The 21,200-nt window shown below is 38.1% G+C and overlaps 1 protein-coding gene across 2 annotated transcripts in view; it reads right to left on the bottom strand.

Moving 5' to 3' along the window:
* The window catches only part of Xirp2 (xin actin binding repeat containing 2), an 85,705-nt gene that overhangs the window by 2,085 nt on the left and 62,420 nt on the right, over positions 1–21,200 (bottom strand). Inside the window, exons 4-8 of one of the 2 annotated variants that reach the window (XM_013119849.3) lie at positions 17,577–17,663; positions 17,123–17,195; positions 15,755–15,885; positions 5,672–15,002; positions 3,529–3,662 (exon numbers count right to left, since the gene is read on the bottom strand). In XM_013119849.3, coding sequence (XP_012975303.1) covers positions 3,568–3,662; positions 5,672–15,002; positions 15,755–15,885; positions 17,123–17,195; positions 17,577–17,663 — 9,717 coding nt within the window. In that variant the 3' untranslated portion in view covers positions 3,529–3,567. The remainder of the gene's footprint in view (positions 1–3,528; positions 3,663–5,671; positions 15,003–15,754; positions 15,886–17,122; positions 17,196–17,576; positions 17,664–21,200) is intronic. The other variant, XM_040745494.1, reaches the window with a different exon arrangement.

Below are 21,200 nucleotides of genomic sequence, written 5' to 3'. Positions count from 1 at the left end.
TGTTCTCAGTTACAGCCCATGCTATTAAACTGATGGTACCAAACCTTGCCAAGGCAATGACTTCTGACACTACCTTCCAGATGCAGAATAACTAGTGCCAAGAACTGTTCTGCTAAAACCACCAAACTTTTAATAAAAAATTACAGAGATAAAGAACTCTTTGTGTTCCATTCGTGATGGTGTGCACAAGGAAGACAGGGTAAATATTACAAACATATCAGAATTCAGGGAATACTGCCTCCACAAATAATGAGTGTCATAGAATATATGTTCGAATAATCAGAATATCTAAAGAAGGGACAGTGCTAGGCTCAGCATTAGACACTAATGTCACCATACTTGGAGGATGAAATGAAAGGTTAAGGAGGCAGAGAGGGAACAGTGTCTAAAGGATCTGGCACAGATGATACAGTAACTTTAAAAATGTGAAGAGTGGCCCAGTGCCTGGGGACTGCCACTGAGCCTCCCCTCCAGGCAGGAGCCTAAGCACCCCAGCATCCTAGTCTACTTCTCCACTGGACTAGGACCAGGAAGAGGAGAACTACCAGAGTATTGGACGTGCTTGCACCAACCTAAAGGCAGCTCTGGTCCCCTAACCACCTGGCCAGGAAGAGGCTCTTTCTGCACCCACTAGAAGAAGGGATGGGAAGGAGACAATACAAAAACACACTCAGCAACAGAAATACTGCTTTTCAAGGGTGTCATTTGGATGCTCAAAGTAATCTTGAGGTCATTTTAATGTCTCAGTATCAAAGTAGCTTTGAACACATGTCTGTACCACCAAACCTGTTTCTATCTGCTTTATATTTGAGGGATGGAAGAAAGGACATATAGACATAGGTGGGAAGGAGCTACAAATATAAGTTTTAAATTTGATTGGAGATATCACTGAATTTATAGTGTACAATATAGGTAATTGTTTATTAGTGGTTCACACCAAAATAGCTTAGAAACACAAAAAAAATGAAAGAATAAAATGGGCATCAAGAGTGTTGTCTTGAAGTAGCACATATCATTAAAGAAGTCTTAGAGAAATGATGGAATCAGGACTAGCACAGGGAAGTAAAGACAGCCCGCATCTATCAGCTAATGAGGAAGTCTCTAAAGTTTACTTAGGTCATGGAAAAACTACTCAGCCTACAATTGAAAGAGAAGAGATTCCTCTTCCCAGAGGAAAGGTGAGCACCTGTCAATATGTTTTACTGAACCCAATAAGCCACTCCTACCCACTCTGATTTGTAAGTTTATGAAGACCATACTCTTTCCCCTAAAAATTGGCTGTGTGGCCAGGAATAGTACACACCTGTAGATCTAATGCGAAATCTAGTCCCATCTGAAAGCTTTGAAGTATCTAGGACAAAGAGAAGGCTGAACTACTTAGTGAGTGTGCAATCAGCAACTAAAGACTGCAACATCCTTTAGGCCATATGTCCTGTGCCCTTAAGAAATAAGTGGTGAGGCAGGAAGGGAATGTAGGGGAAGCTTAAAGATTAAAAATGAATACAGAAGACACAACAAAATATAAAAATAAGATAGAACACTATAAAAATATATAAGGGTGGTGACAATGAAATGAAAATACATTATTATTGAAGTGGATATTTTTAGTCATGGGAATGAGTGGAAGTTGTGCTTAAAATAAAATACATAAAAGGGTCTTCCAATATGTCAAACAAAGTTCTGTTTATGCTGTAATGATTTATTGTACCATGCATTTGGCTTGTTTGACTTTCTGTGTATTTTTGATTCATTCCTTAAAAGTATCAGTCTTTGGATGTGTAATTTTGACTCTTCATTATATGCAAGTCTTTACTAGACCCTGGGAAACCAAAGTTACCACAGTTAATGCTGATGATAACTTTCCCATGTTGACCTTGGGAAAGTGCAGGGGATGCTTTAAAGAATAATTGGTAAGGATACCTGATTTGTCCGAAGAAGAAAAAAAATGAATGAATGAGCATTAGACTGATACAGATCTGGAAGATGGATATTAAAAATTCCTAGAAGGAGTATGGATGAAATCTGGACCCAGCTAGAAGTATGAGAGAAAAATATTATTTATTGGAACTAGAAGAATTCCTAGAGTAACCTGTAACCGGGAAGGATCAGGGATGCTTGAAGAATTGAGGAGGAATAAGGACCAGATTTGACCTGAAAGTTAATTCATGTTTAATGTTAGATATTTTTTCATGGACATGGGAAGCTATTTTGTCTTTTAAACAGAGAAGTCGTTTAAAATTTGTGTTTCAGAGAGATCATTTTACTACATTATAGAATATATTCTTAGGATGGTGTTTTGGTAGTGGTGTTGCTAAGAGATATGGACATGGAAGACCGTATTATTGGCAATAAAATTAGCTCAAGTGAGAAACAATACTTGCCGGAAGGAGAGTCACTTACTGCTACAGAGGGATAGAAACTCCATCCAGAGAATGGATGGCAACAGGGAGAAGAATAGGGGTCCTACTGATGTCATTGTGCTTACAGAAGGTGCAATCTAGCCCAGCAGTGCACATTTCAGAGTCATCCCCATATGGAAGTTACAGGATGGTGTGGGCTCCACCAGAAGGAAAAAGAAACAATGAGAAGGCTATATCCAAATCTCAGGCTCCCGAAACACCTGCATCACATTGATGGTCAGAGTCACCCTTGAAAGTGCCTGAGAAGAAGTACCCCCAAAATAGAGGGGGATCATTATGTTATATTGCCATGGAAACCAAGGGAAAGTAGAAAATAATGTTGCAATGAGAAATATTTGACACTGCCAATTAAAATCAGGAATGTGATAGTCTGAGAGGTGCACATTAGATTCAGCAAAATAAATTCCATTCCAGCATTTCGAACTATATCCTTACCAAATGTCACATTCACTTAAGTGCATCTATTTTGAGAGGTGTGGAAAAGGAAAAATCATGACACTGTGTTGATTAGCATGCTTCCTTTGCTTCAGGAATAAACAGCGTTTCCTTGACCTGTCACTAACATTACTCCAAATTCTATTTCTTAACTTATGTGCTATAGCTCAAACAGACAATCTCTATTCCATCACCTGCTATGTGATACAAAGCTTCCCTGGAACATATCCAAGCCTATTCATTTACAGCCACACCTACCCGTCTTCTCCAACCAGCCATTCTTGGATTCCAATGAAACACGAGTCCTGATGGGAACAGAATAGCCTGCCAAATAACAACATTCACTATCTGACCTTTACAGAAAGAGCTTACCAGCTTTTCTAATCTAGAGCTAATACTTTCAGACACCAGACTCACTTAAAAATCCTGACTTGCACAGTGACTGGGGATGCTTTCTTACCAGCACAATTTCCCCAACTCCAAAGGGAAGTGTCGATAGTCCACCTGAGCAATGCTGTGTCTCCCTGCATGCCCTGCACCCCCATGTAACTGTAGCCACTGAGGGCAGCTGTGAGATCTGGAGAATTCTACATCTCTCCAAAGATTATATAGTATATATGTGCTCCAAGGTTCTTCAATCTATGTGGCACACACACTCAACATGACATTTTACCTCAGTTTACCGCTGCAATGATGGCATCTGAAACACGATTTATGAAAACTCTGCTTGTCTGCTATGAGGCACTCCATTGGGTAAACTATCTTTTGACAAATTATGCAGATTTCCTTTTCTTGGACCAGCAGTTTCTAAAAATAAAAATTGATAAAGGCTTATGTGTTTCTATTTTCCATCACAATTGCAATAGCACAAAAAATAAATAATGAATTAACTGGACACACTGATAAAGTGACAAATCCCTAATAATTTTCTTTATAAGTCCCTTTCTCTGGACAGTGTACACTAACATGAAATTTGAGGATCTGGTGCAAACATTTAATGCCTCTACCATTATACCATATAGAAACTAGATTATTATATAACAAACACATAAATATGTATTAAGTTCACATTAATACATTGAATATATATAGTAAACTCAATCATTGGGAACCTTAATAAAATGTATTATTTGAAGCAACTAGATTTTCCATACATATAAAATTTTATATGAAATTTTAATTTTTAAACTACATGCATAAAGTACATGCATATTTTTATGAGCCAAGGCATTCTATAATGTATGATTAAGTATTATCTCAATAATATCAGGGTTTCTTCATGACACCAGCTGTCAACTTTCTTGTAATAATAGTCTCCCATACATGAAATGAGCAGGGATGGACCTCTATTCTTTTCCCAACCGACTTGAACTTTACAGCTGTCTGGACTCTTACATCTATTCCTTCTGTTTAGTGCTGCTTCCCTTACTCAGTACCTACGGTCACTTGCCATTGCTCTTATGTGAAAGGTAGTCTTTATAAACAACAGAAGCTACATCACTAACCAGGGTTCTCCAGTGGCTTACAATGGACATGGAAACACCAATTAAATATTGGTTTTGATTTTCACTCTCTCTCCTGAGAATAACTAAGCTTTTGTATGTGTCACCTATGAAAGCAGGTATGTCAAGGTCCTTCATACAAAAAAACCACTTTAGTTCTTACACTCTGCCTCTCCATGACTGAGGGGACTACTTTGCTTTTGTGATTCCGGCAGGGACACATTTCTGTATTTAACACCAGCTTCTTTGTGTTTTCCGTGGTTTTGATCTGCCTTAACAAAAACTGAGCATTTGAAATTAATTAGACAGCTTTGCATAATTATGCCAGAAGCAAGCACATTAAGAAACCGTATTAACTTGATAAACTAGACACATATGTTGTAAATATAAGAGGCATAATTATTAATTTCAGTGATTTTTATTTTTAAGATTGCTATTTCTTTCAATCTGTCTAAAAGAATGGACTATACTAATGATGCCAATTAATTATGTCTGATCCTTTTATCATGAAAACTCATTAATTGTAACAAGTGTGGGAAGTAAAATGGAGTACACTATCCTCAGATGTTAAAAATATCATGTATTATGTTCTTGCGATTTAAACCTCTCATATTACAAACATAATAAAGTTATAATATGTATTGTTTACCCTCATCTATGAATGAGGTCAATTGAACTCTCCATGAAAATGTCGAAAACGTTGGTATCAGGGGATATTACCACCACCTCAATTCAACTGCAATTGCTAAACATATTATATGTGTAATGTTACATCTACACCTTTAATATATTGATGAAAATACTAAACATATACATATATATATATGTACTGTCTGAGGCTATTACTAATGTGTATTGAATTCACTGCAGAAGCTATTTCAGTATTCAGTTAAAATATGTCAATACCAGGCCAAAGGTTTTGATCTGATACCACCATAAACTATTGAATGAAGTAAATTGTATTATGAAATTTTAATAGTGAGTTTGTTCTATAGCAAGCAAATAGTTCCACTGTTTTGAAAACCACCACAACAGTTGTTACGTCTGATGATTTCTTCAAACTCCTGCTTAACTTGAGTTTGAAGAACAGGTTTCAGTAATGCATACTGCAGATCGATCCTATTAAATGTTATTGTTAAAAAGAAAGTAATGAAAGCAAGGGCAGCAAAAAATCACAAGCCTACAGGGGTAGCTGTTAGTCCTAATTTGTTACTGAGTTATTTCCACACACTGTTTTAATTGCAAATCATTTGGCTTTGACACACGTGCTTTCAAATGGGTTAATCTTTTTTCACACTCTTCAATCTCATTTACCACTTCTAAAGGCAGATTCCTCCTGGAAGTCCCTGCTCATTTCAGTAGCTTGTGAATCTGAGGCTTCATATCCCATTCTCCTAAAAACTCTTTCACTCTCCTGCCATGTCTCCTGAAAATCTTTTCTGAGATTTGTAGGTGAATCCGCAAGATCTAGGATGTGGCCAGCAATCACATCTTCATAAGTTGGTGGGGCATGCTTGAAGTCAAAGCCAGATCTGCTCGCTTCTGAGCTACACGATGCTGAGGTTGCTACCTTTGACCCAACAATCTGACTGTCAAATGCATCCATTCCTAAGAAATGCTCACTCACAGACCTTGCTTCAGAGTGAACCCAGGGCTGCCTTGCAGGAACTTTTTCTTGGTGTTCTCTAGGATGTCTGTATGAATAACCTGTAAAATTAGCATTTTCAGAAGATGCTAGTCCAAATCTTTCCTTACAAAATGTGTGAGTCTCTTGTTTCACGTTGTGGTTTATTTCACCATTTGCATACATTCTTCTATCTGTCTTTGCTCCAAAAACTGGGCCATTCTCAAATTCTCTAAACCATCTGTTTATTTCATTTTCATGACCATTCAGAAAACGTTCAGCCATTTGAACTGTTTGATTGGTGGCTTCAAATCTCTCTGTGTGTTCTGATAAGCGAGGCCCTTCCACTTTGCGAATGATTTCAACTGCATCGTAGCTTTCAGTCTCTGGCATTGTGTTGTTGATTGAACTCATTTCATCTTTATGAACATAAGTTTCCTTTTGCTCTATTTTCCTCATTGCCTCTTGAGCTTCTAGAGATTCTCGGAAGGAACTGCTAATGTCATGGTTTACACTTACAGGTATTGTGATGGTAGGTGGAGAGTCCCTGGCATGACATTCTATCTTAATTTGCCTGCGGAGTGTGGCTGGAGACATGACAACTTCAGATCTGGTCTCTACAATTGGAACTGGGGTCCCTGGTGAACATGAGATGGTACCTCTGGCTAACCTGGCAGTGGTGTCTTTGAGTCTAACAAGTTGTTCTGAGCGAGTTCTTGGTGGGGATGGAGAGGGACATGTTCTGTGAAGTCCAGATGTTTGCTCTGTGGGTCTTCTGGGTGGAGCTTCAGTACAGCTGATCATTTTAGGTGACATAGAATGCTCATTCTTAGTGGTGACTTCTGCTCGTCGGGCAGTGGACTCGATTGTAATGAAAGTTGGTGATGGTGGGCGTGTTTTCAAAGAGGGAGGGACAATCTTATTATCTTCTCCCTTATTCTCCTGATGTGTTTTAGCAGGATTATGTATCATTGCTACTTGGTGCTGTGATGATTTTTCTTCTAAAATTTTATTTTCTTTCTGTTCAGTGCATTTAATAGAGCTAGCATTAACATTAGACACTTTCAATGACATTTCATTAAGGCGGGTAGGCTTATCTCTCTGCTTTCCTGTTTGGGAGGCCATCATGGCTGTTTGAATTTTATGTTCACAGTGCACAAGCATATCCTCAGCTTGAGTTTTAATATGTGTTATTTCTTCTTTGACTTTTTCTAAATTATTCTCCATGGCAACATGAACTCCATATTCTCTCTTTTCTTCACTTATCAGCCATACTGGAACAATATTTAGCAGTGTTTGAAATGTTTCAAGGCCATTTTTGTCTGACTCTGCTTCAAACTGTTTTACTATAGACAAAATGTGCTGCAGTTCTTCACGTTTCCTCAAGAATTCCAATATATTTATGGTACATTTTCCATCATCGTGCTGGGATTCTTTCACAGAGGAAAATGGAGATTTGCTCTGTGTAATCTCTTGCTTTGAATCTTCAGTTTTACGAAAGACATGTCTCTGTTGTATGCCCTTGTCCTCAAGACATTTTTTCTCTGGCAGATCATTATGTGGCTGGGGCAGTTTTTTATGCTCAGCTATACTTTCAGAAGTTTGTATTAGTGTCTGCTGAAAATTCTGAGTCTCTGAGTCCAGACATGCATGGATAACCTTTTGTTGGACCAACCTTGGTACTCTCTGGTCCTGCAGATGTTCTTGCTTTCTTCTAACTATTAATCTGTCTTCCTTTGAACTGCTCATCGGTAAGTCCTGGTTACTTTCTTCGTTCCCTCTGTCAAACTCCCCAAATCCCTTCTGCTTCTTGGGAACTGCTTTAAGCTTACTCTTATGATGTTTCTCTGAAGATTCTTCAAGCTTTTGTATTGTCACCTTTTTCTCTGTTTTAGGTAATTGAGAAGATTTTTCAAGAACGGATTGCTTATTATAACACTGTGTGCTTGCTTGGGTTTTCTTGATTTCCTGACTCATTTGTTTAGCAGTGGTTTGAACATGAACTTCAGATTGCTTTTTGTGACTTTCAGAACTGAGATCTGTTTCAGTCGATGAATGATCTAGAGTTGGAAGCTTGATAGTTGTCACTTTGAAACTTGGAAAAGTTGATTTGCTTTGGGGAAATGATAAGTTCTCCATATGCTGCTCAAGTGTTTGTTGTGTCTTACACTCTTTGTGACTCTGGCTAGTTTCACAAGCTGATTTCCATTGTAGCATGTCCTTAGAGCTTTGTATGCCTTTCTTTCCCATGGTACACTTATCTTCCGAAGCTGCTAGAACATGCTGGAGCTTCTCAGTAGCAACTGTCAATGTAGAAGCTGTGGATACCTGGCTGTCAGCTCTCATACCTGCAAGCACAGCTCCATTCTTAGAGTCCAGGTTGGGTTGTGTCCTAGTCAAGTCCAAATCCTTTCTGGGTATGGGGACTGCTTCAGCCTCTTTTTCTGACTCTATTTTTTTCTCCTTCTCTATTATGTTTTGGTGGTAGGTTTCTGTTTTGACAATGCTGTGACAAGACTTCTCTTGTCTCTGTTTCTCAAGCACTTCCCTTTGTTGTCTGTATTTTTCTTCAGCAATCATTAAAGGTGTCTTAAATTTTCTCATGTAAGGCTTTGGACTTTGTTGTTCTGAGCCTGATGGAACTGAGTGGGATTTAACAAGGGGTACTGTCTGTCTTTCCGTTGGTTCTGGGGTTTCCAGAACTGTCTGAGAGAGGGAGTTTGCTGAGTCCTTGGACAACTGTCTTTCATCAAGACTTTTTGTGAATACTTCCTGCTTTGTTTCTGTGTGCTCACTGCTCATTGACACCACTGATCTTTTCTCATCTTTGCATAAGGTGGTTTTAAATTCCATATCTGACAGAGACCTCCCCAATTTGCTATTTGTGGATGGCTGGTTCATTTGATCTTTAATTCTTTTGGGAAGTTTGGGTTTGGGAAGTATAGGAGGTGGTGATTTTCCTGTTAATATTTTAGTCTGAGAGTGAATCTGCTGAGAGCCTGAGACTTCTTTTTGAGAATTCTGCTGTGTTAAGGTTTCACTGTGTTTTTCTAGGACAGAGGAGGAAAGAAGATGTGCTGCTCGAGATGTTGTTGGAGGAGGTGGAAGAGGTAGGGATGCTGACAGACCTTCTCTTTCAGATTTCTCCTGTACTGGTGGTGGAGGAAGAGGGAGGCTTGGGAAGCTTTCAAACTCAGTCCTTGTCTTCTCTGTGGATGAAGAGGGAGGCAACTCATTTTTTTCAGGCAACAGCATTAAAGGTGGTGGAGGGGGGAGAGGAAATTCAATTTCAGATGATGCATTGGAAGGTAGAGGAGGAGGGGGAGATGGAGGTGGAAGGGAGTCCTCATTTTCTTTTATATTACACTCAGGGTGAAGGCTGATTGGATTAAGGGACCTTTCCATTGCCATTTTCAAATCTTTGGAAGTATTTGTCTTCATAAGAAAGTCCTGGCTTTCTAGATATACGTCAATTTTCTGTTTTTTGTCAGTTGCCTGAATGTTTTTGTGGCTTTTTCCAGAGACTCTCACTCCTGTTACATTTTGTACATCCTTATCTACAGGCAAAGGTTGAAGACTCATGTCATTTTTCTTCATATCTTTATTAGAATATCTTGCTTCTTGACTTAGCAAGGCTTGATTCTGAAAGGCCCTTGTTGTCCCATGCATTTTTCCAGCTGTCTGGTTGATGACATGTTTGGTGGTATCTGGTGCATAACTTTGTACCATTGATGATATACTCATGTTTTTCATATTATTTTGACTCTTTCCATAGGAATTCTGGGACTGAGACTTCCGATGGTCATTTACTGGTTCACAAGTTTGCATCTTCTGCTTTCTAAATGTATTATCCACAGACTGAGTAAAATTAAAGACATTGTCCTTTGATTCTCTCACATCCTCTGACTCCTTGGTTTTTAGATTTCCCTTCATTGACAAGATTGTAGATAGCTGTTTGCTCATATCATTGCCACCACACAGATTTTTTTTGCTCTCAGCCCACATGCCAGTTCTGTCATCCATGTCTAAGCTATTTTTCATAGCTCTGTGTTCTGATTTAGACATCCTCCTAAGACTTTTCTCAAGAGCATCATTGTTTTGTTCACGATCAATGACAATCTTAACTGTGCCTTTAGGAGCTCTGGGAAGATTAACCTCAGATCCTTCCTCTATTAAAGACCTGTGGGGGTATTTCTGGGTAGTTTTATCAATAGTGCCTGATCCTGATTGCAGTCTGGTGACTGGCTCAAATGGTCCTGGCATTGGTTGAAGAAGATGTTTTTTGTCTCTCTGGAGAGCTGCTGGTTGAACCCCTATCTTTTGTCTGGCTGAGAATCCCTCCATTCCAGGTAGTGCATCTTCTTTGATTATTCCTGCTTTATCAACATCTTTGAAACCCTGTTGTGCTTCTTTCAAAGACCTTAATGATGTTTCAAGATCATCTAGTATCAGCTCTTTTTTCAATATTTCAGTCCTTGTATTTGTAACCTTTTCAAGGCACTCAATAGCTTGTTCGATATCACTAGGGATGCCACCAGATTGTTTAGATTCTTTCTGTCTGTTGTCTGACTCCTTAAGTGACTCCCATGTGGCCAGCGTGTCACCTTTTATAATTTCTTCTGTTTTAGCCACTGTTTTCTGATTCATGGCCTGGTTGAGAGAGTTCAGTGTTGATTTCACGTCACCTTTTATAAACTCTTCTTTCCGTGTCTTATAAGATGAACTCTGAGGCCCTGTCATGAGGACTTTAATTGTATTATGCACATCTCCTGGGATGATTTCACTTTCATTAACAGTACGTTCAAACAGTGACTGCCTTTTCTTTAGTAACAGTTTTGTGCCCTCAACATCACCACCAATTATTTCTTCCTCTCCCTCTTGTTTCCTAGGTGTGAGCATTTCATTTGTCCCTGTTTGGAGTTGTTTGAGGTAATCCAAAGCTCCAGTTTCTATGCATGTTGTGAAAAACTGAACGTTTCCCCTCTCTGAGGCATCGATTTTTGTCCTTTCAGGTATTTTACCATTTGATGTAGAAGACAACAGGTTATGAATGATATGTCTTACATCACCTCCTATTATGTCTTTATGCTGAGTCTCGTCACCAGCATTTTCATGTAGAAGACAGTAGATAGTCATGTTAATATCTCCTTTTTCATCTTCCTGAATTAGGATGCCTTTCTTTACACATCTTTCCTCTGAAAACAGCTGTTTTATTGCTTGTTTTACATCCCCTCTCACTATCTCTTCCTTTTCAGCATGAAATTCAGTTGATCTGTTTAATAATTGAGTTTTAGTCAAATTGACATTTCCCTTCTCCTCTTCACTGACAAATATCTCTTTTTTTGTACAGTCTCTTTGGGAAAGTAAATTCATCATTATGCTTCTGAGATCTGCCCTAATAACATCTTCTTTCTGTATCTCAGGAGTTGTTTGGTTCATGAGCTTATATTTTGCCATTCGAACATCTCCCACTTCATCAGCTTCTATGATAATTCCAGGAGCTTCAATAACTCTTTGAGTGTACAGGTCTTTCAAGGTTTCTTTAATGCTTTTGCCAATAATTTCTACCTTTTCTACTTTACTTTCATTAAATTCATGAATTGGTGTTGTTTCAAAGAGCCATGTTGTTGTTTTGACATCTGATGGAGGAATTTCCTCTTTGGAAATTTTTGCATCATTTTCATCTACTTCCTTAAAAGAATCCAATGTTTGATTTTCAAAAAGCCAGACTGCATTCTTTACGTCACCTTTCTGCACCTCTTCCTGGGTGACAGTCTTGAAATTTTCATATCCAGACCCTTCTCCCAACTGATCTATGCTGTGAGTTTCAAAGAGCCAGGTAGAAGTCTTAACATTGCCCTTTTGTATTTCGTTGACACTAACTGTTCTTATATAATTCTTCTTGTCACTGTTTTCAGACTCAAAGAACTGTTTACTCATCTTCACATTGCCTCCTTGAATACAGTCATTAGTGTGCAAAGTATAACATGATTCTTCTGAAATCTGATCCAAGGGTTGAGTTTCAAATCTGTATCTGACAGAACTCACATCCCCCTTCTTAATGTTTTCCTGGGTGACAGATTTAATAACATACACATCTTCTGATTCATTTATTGTGTCCAATGGTTTTGTTTCAAAGAGCCACCGTGTTCCTCGTACATCTCCATGAATTACTTCTTCTTTTTTAACGGTTGTTACTTCATGATAAAACCCTTCTTGATCCTGAATTGCATAGAGTGGCTGTGTTTCAAAGAGCATTCTATAGCTTTTAACATCACCTTTTATTACTTCTTCAGTATTTGTTTCCCTGGTGCTGATGCCATCAGATACTTCTTTAATCTTATCCAAAGAAAATGTCTCAAAAATGAAGCACCCCTTTCTCACATTTCCACCTTGGATGTCTGTAACTGTCTTAACCAATCCATCACCTTCTTGATTTTCTTTTATCATATCAATTGGTTGGTTTTCAAATAGCCACCGACAATTTAGCACATTGCCTTTCTGAATGTCTTCAGCTTTTAGGGTTGTGATCTTTTTCAAAACATTCTCTGAACTGCAACTGATAGAATCTAAGGACTGATTTTCAAACTTGTACTTCATGCCAGAGACATCCCCAGCTTGTATATCCACCTCCACAGGCTTGTTTTCTTTCCCATCATTTCCCTGTATGTTGTCCAGATTTTCTGTCTCAAAAAGAAAACATGCCGTCCGAACATCCCCACCTTGTATCTCTTCCTGCTTTACAGTTTGCACTTTGACTGTTGCTTCAGAGTCATCTTTTATAGCATCAAGTGGTTGAGTTTCAAAAAGCCTTGTACAGCTTCTGACATCACCCTTATTGATATCTTCAGTGCTTGTTATCAAGGAAACCTTTTCATAAAGACATTCCATTGGCTGGGTCTCAAATAGCCATTTACAAGTTTTGACATCCCCTTTAACAATATCTGTAGTTTGTTCAGTTTTGATTTCTGTTTCTTCCTCATTGCCACAATATTTAATTGAATCAAGAGGTTGAGTTTCAAACAACCACCTAGCAGATTTCACACTCCCTGCTTGTATTTCTTGAGCAGATATTCCTCTAATTATTTGAAATTTATGAAGGCTTTCATCAAATTGATCAATGGGCCTGGTTTCAAAAAGCCATCTACAACTTCTTACATCTCCTGTTAGGATTTCTTCTTGCTGGACTGTCTTTACTTGGTGGAATTTTCCAAGATGATCTTGAATAGCATACAGTGGGGTTGTCTCAAAGAGAGATTTATTCAACTCCACAATGCCTCTGGTGACTCCTTCCACCTCAATTTGATGTGATGCATCAACCTTAATTAAATTATTGACTTCGAAGATATGTGTATAGTTCTTTACATGACCTCTGTCAACTGCTTCTAGCCTCACTGTCCTTATATACTCTTTCTTATCTTCTCTAATGTCTTCTAAAGGTTGAGTTTCAAAAACCCATTTTTGGTGCTTAACATCTCCTTTTTCTTCTTCAGAGGCTGTGATTTTTTGAAGCTTTCCTATATCAGATCTGTCTTTTAAAGCTTCTATTGGAAGTGTTTCAAATAGATGTTTGGTGGTTTTTACATCACCTCCTATTCTTTCTTCAGGTGATACAGTATCTGCATCAGGAACTTCTTTTAGAATGTCTAGTGGCTGTGTTTCAAACATCCAACACTTCTTAGAAACATCTGTACCTATGATTGCTTCTTTTGTAAGGACAGCCTCATCGGACTCTTCTTTGATTTTCTCCAGGGGTTGAGTTTCAAATAGCCACTTTGCTCTACTCACCCCACCTTTGACATTTTCTTCCATGGATATTCCTCGAACAATTTTAATTTCTGTGATATCTTTGTTAATTGTGTCCAAAGGCTGTGTTTCAAACATCCAACGTGCTGTTCTCACGTCTCCTTTTACGATGTCTTCTCTCTCCACAGTTTTAATTTCTAGCATCTGGCCTGAACCATCTCTGATGACATACAATGGTTGAGTTTCAAAACACTTTATGCTTCTCTTAACATTTCCTTTAATTTCTTTGAGTTCAGACCTGAGTTGTAACAAGTTAACTTCATCTACCAAGTGAAGCTGTCCAAGTTGATCCAGATGTTGAGTTTCAAACATGTATCTCACAGTCTTGACATCTCCCCCAGTTATATCATTCATAGCAGTATATGCTGTTTCTTCTTGACTTTCGTGCATTTTGTTCATTGAGTCTAAAGACCTTGTTTCAAACATCCACCTTGCTGTGCAAACATCTCCTCTAGCTAGCTCAGGAATTTTCTTTGTGTTTCCTTCAGTGCCAGGAGAAAGACCACCCAGTGCCTCTATTGGCTGAGTTTCAAACATCCAAGTAGTATACTTCACGTCACCCCCAGCAATAAGTTCTTGGTCAGCAACACCCTTAGAACTGTACCCTTCATCTGCAGAATCATTGTTGATGGAATCTAATGGTTTATTCTCAAAAATCCATCTCATTGACTGCACCTCTCCTTTCAGAATTTCATCCCATTCCAGGTTTTCTCTTTCCAAGTTCAGATCTTTCTGAGAACTGTCATTTGTGTTTTCAAAAATATACCGAGTTTGTTGTACATCTGCTGAAATGGGGTTTCCTGAATTTATCTGGCTAGAAACAATTTCAGAGACCTCACTGATGTAATCTTTTTCTAAGTTTTTTCTTAACTCAGGATGTATATGTCTATATAAACGGTTTAGTTCATACAAATTTCTTTGTTTGGAATATAAATCTTTGGGTATTGGTAGTCCTCTAGGAGGGCTGGGGAATTCAGGGGACTGGGAAAATGCTGTCACATCCATTGATGTTTGAAGTACATCAGGTGGGGGAGGAGGAAATTCTTCCATCCTTCCTGAAGGATTGCCGTTAACTTGTGTCAGGGCTGTTGAAGTGACACTGTGATTAGTATAACTCAAGTTTGAGGTTTCCTTCCTCTGGCTGGCTGAAGTGTAAGAAGAGGAGGTACCCACAGCTGATGATGGTTTTAAGGGTTCTTCACTGTCATTTTCAATCTTTAAGGGAAAGAAAATCAAAGCTTATAACGATGATTATAGTATGGAGAGTTCCTGGGCCCAACCTGTCACCTGTCCACAAACATCTTTAATGATGCCTTTCTTGAAAAACAGGTATGTACTGTGCTTAAACATACTTTGGAGAATACTCAATATGTGTTAATAAATATCATTCTGTTTTTAATAATATTGTTTTTCCATCAATTTATCAATCAATGGCTCAGGATTTGAGCATTTACACATATTTACACATACTTTTTTTTTGAGACAGGGTCTCTTTTTGTAGCCCTGAGGAGCCTGAAATCCAGAGCTATCTACCTGTCTCTGCCTCTCAAATTCTGGACTAAAGGCATGTGCCACTATGCTTGGTTTAACATTTATACATACTTAATTTGCCCCTCTTTACTTGATAAGTGATCTACAGGGTTAAAAAAAAAGGTCTTGAAGTGCTTTTGTGGGATTTTTGTTTTCTTTGCCATTGAAAACAAAACAGGTAACTATGTGGGTTTTGAAATCGACTTAGCTAATTTATTCATTATTAGTTATATACTGTAAAGTATATATGACTTGCTTCATTTATATTCTTCAGTGGGTAGGAGATATTACTTTACCTCATAGATCAATACCCTCCTTATGAAACAGAATAAATGGTAGTTCAAAATTTTTGTTAAGAAAATACCACAAAAATTCAAGTATATTTAAGTATGATTTTTTAACATTTAATACGTTCCTATATAGAAGAATTACCATACCTTTATACACCTAGATGGAGTTGTCTCTTTGTCAGAATAGAGAAACTTTTCCTGGGCAGACTTTTCAAATTGCTCTTTTAAAATCTTAGTGGAAACCTTAGGAATCTCTTCATCCTCAGGTGTATCAATGACTGCAAAAACAAGTAGATACCAGGGATACTTTACAATGAATAAAATGGTATTTGAGAAGGAAACACTATGCAGCATTAAACTCCTTATAATGTAAATTAGGGAAAAAGCTTCAAAGGACAAATTTATGTACATGGCATTATTTCATCTAGTGATTCAAATGTGAAGCAAGGAATATTAAGGAAGAAATACAGGAAAAAAATTTTGGTGGTGGTGCAGGTCGATGGCAAAGCAGTTGGAAGAGTTTGCTGCTCTTGTAAGGGACCAAAATTTAGTTCCCAGAACTCCAACTGTAGTTGATCTGATGCTGTCTTCTGATCTCTGGGTGGTCTCTCTCTGTCAGTCTCTGTCTCTGTCTCTCTCACATACACACACACACACAAAACCACAAAATAAACTATAAAAGACTTTAGAGCATCTATCTTTGGATAGGGATATTTTCAGATTTTCTGCAACTGTGTTCTAGTTCATCATTCGGGAAAAATAATCCATCTTAAGGAACAAAAGACAGTGTCATGGGGATCATTTTTCTTGTCTGTTTGTTTGGAAATTTTGAGAAAAATTCTTGCTCTATAGCCTACTTCTCATTATGTAGCACAGCCTGCACAATCCTCCTTCTTGAGTTTTCTAAATGCCAGTATTACAAACATGTGTCTTTAAGACCAGCAAGAAGAATGCTGAATTTCTTACATAGAAAGACTCAAATACTGTGCCGGTCACATCAGGGGTTAATTATTTCCATTTATCACATCAGAGAAGCAAGTGGTTTCCCCCTTTTACAAGTAAGTCAATAGCTGCACTTTATTAAGCTTCTGCAAACATCTAGAAATTTCCACATAATATAACCTCCTACCTGTGGGTTTAGACTTAAACATACTATTTACCAAATTTGTTATTAATATTAATAAAATATAGGCAATTTTTCTGAGAGAGTGTTTTATAAGCAATGAATTTTATTCTAGGTTCCAAGTTTTTTAAAAAGGTAAGATGACCACCTTTTGAGGGTTAGGGTGAATTTATCATAGGTCTGATGGGCAATGAGCTATTTTAGAAAATATTACATGTACTACTGCAGGCAAAATCTAATTATATGCAGAAATGCAATCTTGCCCCCTTTGGAAACATGAGTCACAGCTACCAAGGTTACTTAGTGGGAAGGACTGGCTTTTGAAAGTCCTCCAAACCCAAATACACAGAAAGGACAAAGGTAGAAAGGGACCAATAATCCCAGACCATTACCTGTTTCTTGAACATATTGGTGAAACTGTGAAGCTTGGTTTATTTCCTCAGTGTGTTCTTGCACATGTGACACCTGTTTTTAAAGACATTTTCAAAAGAGTAATTATTTCTAAGAAATCTGTTATTCAAGTATTGAAAATAATCTTTATTTTACAGTATTTTTCTTCTGAGAATTTAGTAAGTGTTGAGGGAGGCTAGGTATTATATCTATTGTTTGTTTTAATGTATGCTCAAGTTACAACAGAACATATGTGTACAGCACCTCACTGCAGGCCTATTTGTAGGCCATTTGTTTCATTTTTAAAAATAGTTCTAACTGGAAAGTAGGATTAGACACACTGCTGTATATTTATACTAAGTACACATAGTAAAAGCGTATGTTTACTGCAAAATAAAAAAAATTCTACCCAGTCCTGGAGGCCATTTGAAAACTATTGTGTTCCTAAGCAATTACCGTTTCTGTTTTGAAGAAATCAGTTCCATGTGCTTTAGAAACTTCTTGCTCGTTCCTTCTCATCTCTTGACTGCTGTGGATAGCTTCCTGAAAATGAACAAATAGACATATAAACAGACAGACAATGTCTTTGAAAGAGTCTGAAAAATGAACTATTTTATTAATGTGATTTCATTGAAAGATGATTCTGAAAAGGCGAGGGAGGAGGACCATGAGGAGCCCAAGCAGGAGCACCAGCAGCAGGGGCTTCTTTTTCGAGTTTGACTATCCAAACAACAGCCATAAATATATCTACTTAAAATGATACAATCTAACTGCTTTATACTTAAGAGGTTCAGAAATTCTGAGTATGTCTCACTGGATGTTGACAAGTGTTACAAGGTATTAACTCCTTTCTGCAGGTCTTAGGGATGTCTCATTCCTTTGTGTTTGCAAGTTTCTAGAAGCAATCTCCTTGGCTCAAAGCCTCCTATTTTATCCAGCTGAGGTTCTTTCTTACTACCACCTACCTTCCTGTCTGATGTCATTTGCAACTTCTAAGGACCTTTGTTACTATGCTGGACTGTATTTTCTCATCATAAAACCACATGACTGGCCTGGCAGGTTTTTTTGTTTTGTTTTGTTTTTTTTTTGTATTTATGAGACAGGGTTTCTCTGTATTGTTTTCGAGGCTGTCGGTCCAGCCTGGCCTCGAACTCACAGAGATCCGCCTGCCTCTGCCCCCCCCGAGTGCTGGGATTAAAGGCGTGTGCCACCATCGCCCGGCCCTGGCAGGTTTTTTTTTTTTTTGGTTTCTTTCTTTCTTTTTTTTTTTTTGAGACATGGTTTCTCTGTGGCTTTGGAGGCTGTCCTGGAACTAGCTAGCTCTTGTAGACCAGGCTGGTCTCGAACTCACAGTGATCCCCCTGCCTCTGCCTCCCGAGTGCTGGGATTAAAGGCGTGCATCACCACCGCCCAGCTATGACTGGTAGTTTTATTTAATCTTCAATCTTAATTCTACTCTGCAAAATAATTTAACATGTTCATATATTCTGGAGGTCAAGATGAAGATATCCTTAGTAGCCATTGTCATATCTATTTCCCCCTGTGATTAGCTTGTGACATTGTGTGAATGAAGATGAAACTTAAAAATAGATTGTATTGCTTATTAGATATGTTATCATATGTTCATGGCATCCTACAGTTTTTACATTGGTTATCCAGTATGATGAGACACACAGATATTCTTAAACGCTGACAATATGTACAGGGGATATATTTTTTAAATGCTTTAACTTTTATTCTTCCTTCATACATTATATCCTGACCTCCTTCCTCTCCCTCCACTCCTCCCAGTCCCTTCCCCACATCTCTTCCTCCCCAGATCAACTCTTCCTATTTTCCTTTGAAATAAAAATAAGCAGGCCTCCATCCCAGGATATCCACAGAACACGGCCCAACAAGATACCATAAGACTGGGCACAAGTCCTCATTTCATGGCTGGACATAGCAACCCGGTAGGAGGAAAAGGACCCAAGCACAGGCAAAAGAGTCAGACAACACCACACCCTTTGTTTGGGGTCCCACAAGAACACCAAGCTATACAACCATAAGGTTTACGTAGGGTACTTAGCTCAGGGTCCATGTTTGCCTGAGGACATTTTTTTTATTTTGCTTAAGTTAGGATAGGAATCCCAGCTGAACTGATGCTCCAGATAATCTTGGCAGTCCTTGCCCTTCTTTTACTATAGAGTGTGGTTCTGACACAGATGACAAAGTGATTATACACTGTTAAAGTCCTACTGTTAGAAAAGAGTAATGTTCAACCATGTTCATTGCTGCTCTGTTTATAAGAGCTAGAAATTGGAAACAACTTAGATGTCCCTTAACAGAAGAATGTCTAAAGAAAATGTGGTACATTTAAATAATGGAGTATTACTGTAAAAAAAATTGACATCACAGAATTTCCAAGTAAACGGTCAGAACTAGAAAAAACTGTCCTGACTGAGGTAAGCCAGACCCAGAAAGATAAATATGGTATGTATTTGCTTATATGTGGATATTAGTCATGCTATATGATAACCAAGCTGCAATTTGTAGACCCAGAAAGGTTTGGTATAGAGAATGGGACTAGGGATCTATTTCCAGAGGTGTTAGATATAGAGGAAGGCACACATGGATCTCCCTAGGAGAGGGAAGTAGAATAGATTCTATGGGTAGACTGGGAGTGGGGTGGGGAAGTATGGGGAAAGGGGAGAAGGTTATGGGAGGAGAGATGTGCTTAAGGAGAGAATTCAAGAAATTCAGTTAGAATTGAGGGGCATTTGAAGAGTATGGAAACCTAGTCAAGTGGAATCCTCCTAAAATATATGAAGGCAATCCTAATGAAGTTTCCTAATGAAATAGAAAATGGGCTTATGCATAGCTGGTTCTATGAGAATGCATGTGTTTTGAATTATGCAAAGTTGAAATATCACATTTGTGTTTAAGTGATTAATACTATTTTTGATAGTTCTGGACTGTACCTTTTGTAAATTACATCATACACACAGGGTGTAATATGTGGTTTTCCATTCTCACAAAGGTATTTGGCATGCAAGGAAAGGCATCCAATAAGCTAAGTGGTGGGTTACCTATGTGGTATAATCTGGTTCTGTTATAGTTTTCCATAAAGGAATATTAAGAAAAAGTTGCAAAGAAACCCACAAAATATAATAGAAAATCTTGGTTTTTTACTTTAAAACATGTGGCGTTTTGTTTTATTAAAATAAAGCAGATCGATGAATATGTTTTTCTAAAGAGAATAGTTTCCCATCCTAATTAACCAGCTATGTGCTTCAAAGGATATTAAGTATATGCTTGTCACATAATTTCCCTTAAATACAAGTTCACACTATGAATGAATCAGAACATAAAGAAAGAATAAAATAGCAAAATCCCATTAGTACATTTATTCTATTTAAACTCACTTGCCAGGTGTGTTATAGACACCGAGAGACAAAACAATGAGAAGGAAGAAAAAAATCTTTATTCCTTCAAGGAGGTGCTTTAAAAATAGGCAATCTATGTTGCTTCTTGTAAGTTCAAAGAATCAGAGTCCCATGTGATGAGATGCCTTGCATAGTTAGGTTTACATAATGGTCTTGGAAGCATTGTGCAGGACAGAATGATAAGAGCCACCAAAGACAGGAGGTGTGAAAAAACACAGGGGGACAATTGGTAACTCTTTATTAGCGGCTGAACTTCCCATCCCTAGAGAAGTAGGCACAGCTTCCTGTAATGTTCCTAATGCCAAATGGACAGGGAAACAGCTATGGGGAACTTAGAAACAGACCTGCACCACAGTAGTAGCTTCAGGGCAGCATGATCACAACCACTGAATCGGGAGGGGTTTGGAAGCCCATAGGCTAGTGCCATTTGCTTAACACACTGTATTTGTTCTACATAGTGCTTTTTAATATTTTGGATTAGTTCACACTACAAAAATTAATGCTTCCTTCACCTTTTGAAAGGTGAATATCTGATGATAACTGGTTCATACTTCAACTTAGCAGTATCTGGCCAACATAAAGTACTGGCAATCTTCTTGGATGGGGCATGTACTATCGAGCCAATATCCCTTTTATATTCCCTTATTTTTCAAAA

This window comes from Mesocricetus auratus, unplaced genomic scaffold, assembly GCF_017639785.1.
Source record: "Mesocricetus auratus isolate SY011 unplaced genomic scaffold, BCM_Maur_2.0 Super-Scaffold_100004, whole genome shotgun sequence".
In the NCBI taxonomy this organism is placed as follows: domain Eukaryota; kingdom Metazoa; phylum Chordata; class Mammalia; order Rodentia; family Cricetidae; genus Mesocricetus; species Mesocricetus auratus.
The sequence above is the reverse complement of the archived record's forward strand: the minus strand, read 5'-3'. Positions and strand labels throughout refer to the sequence as shown.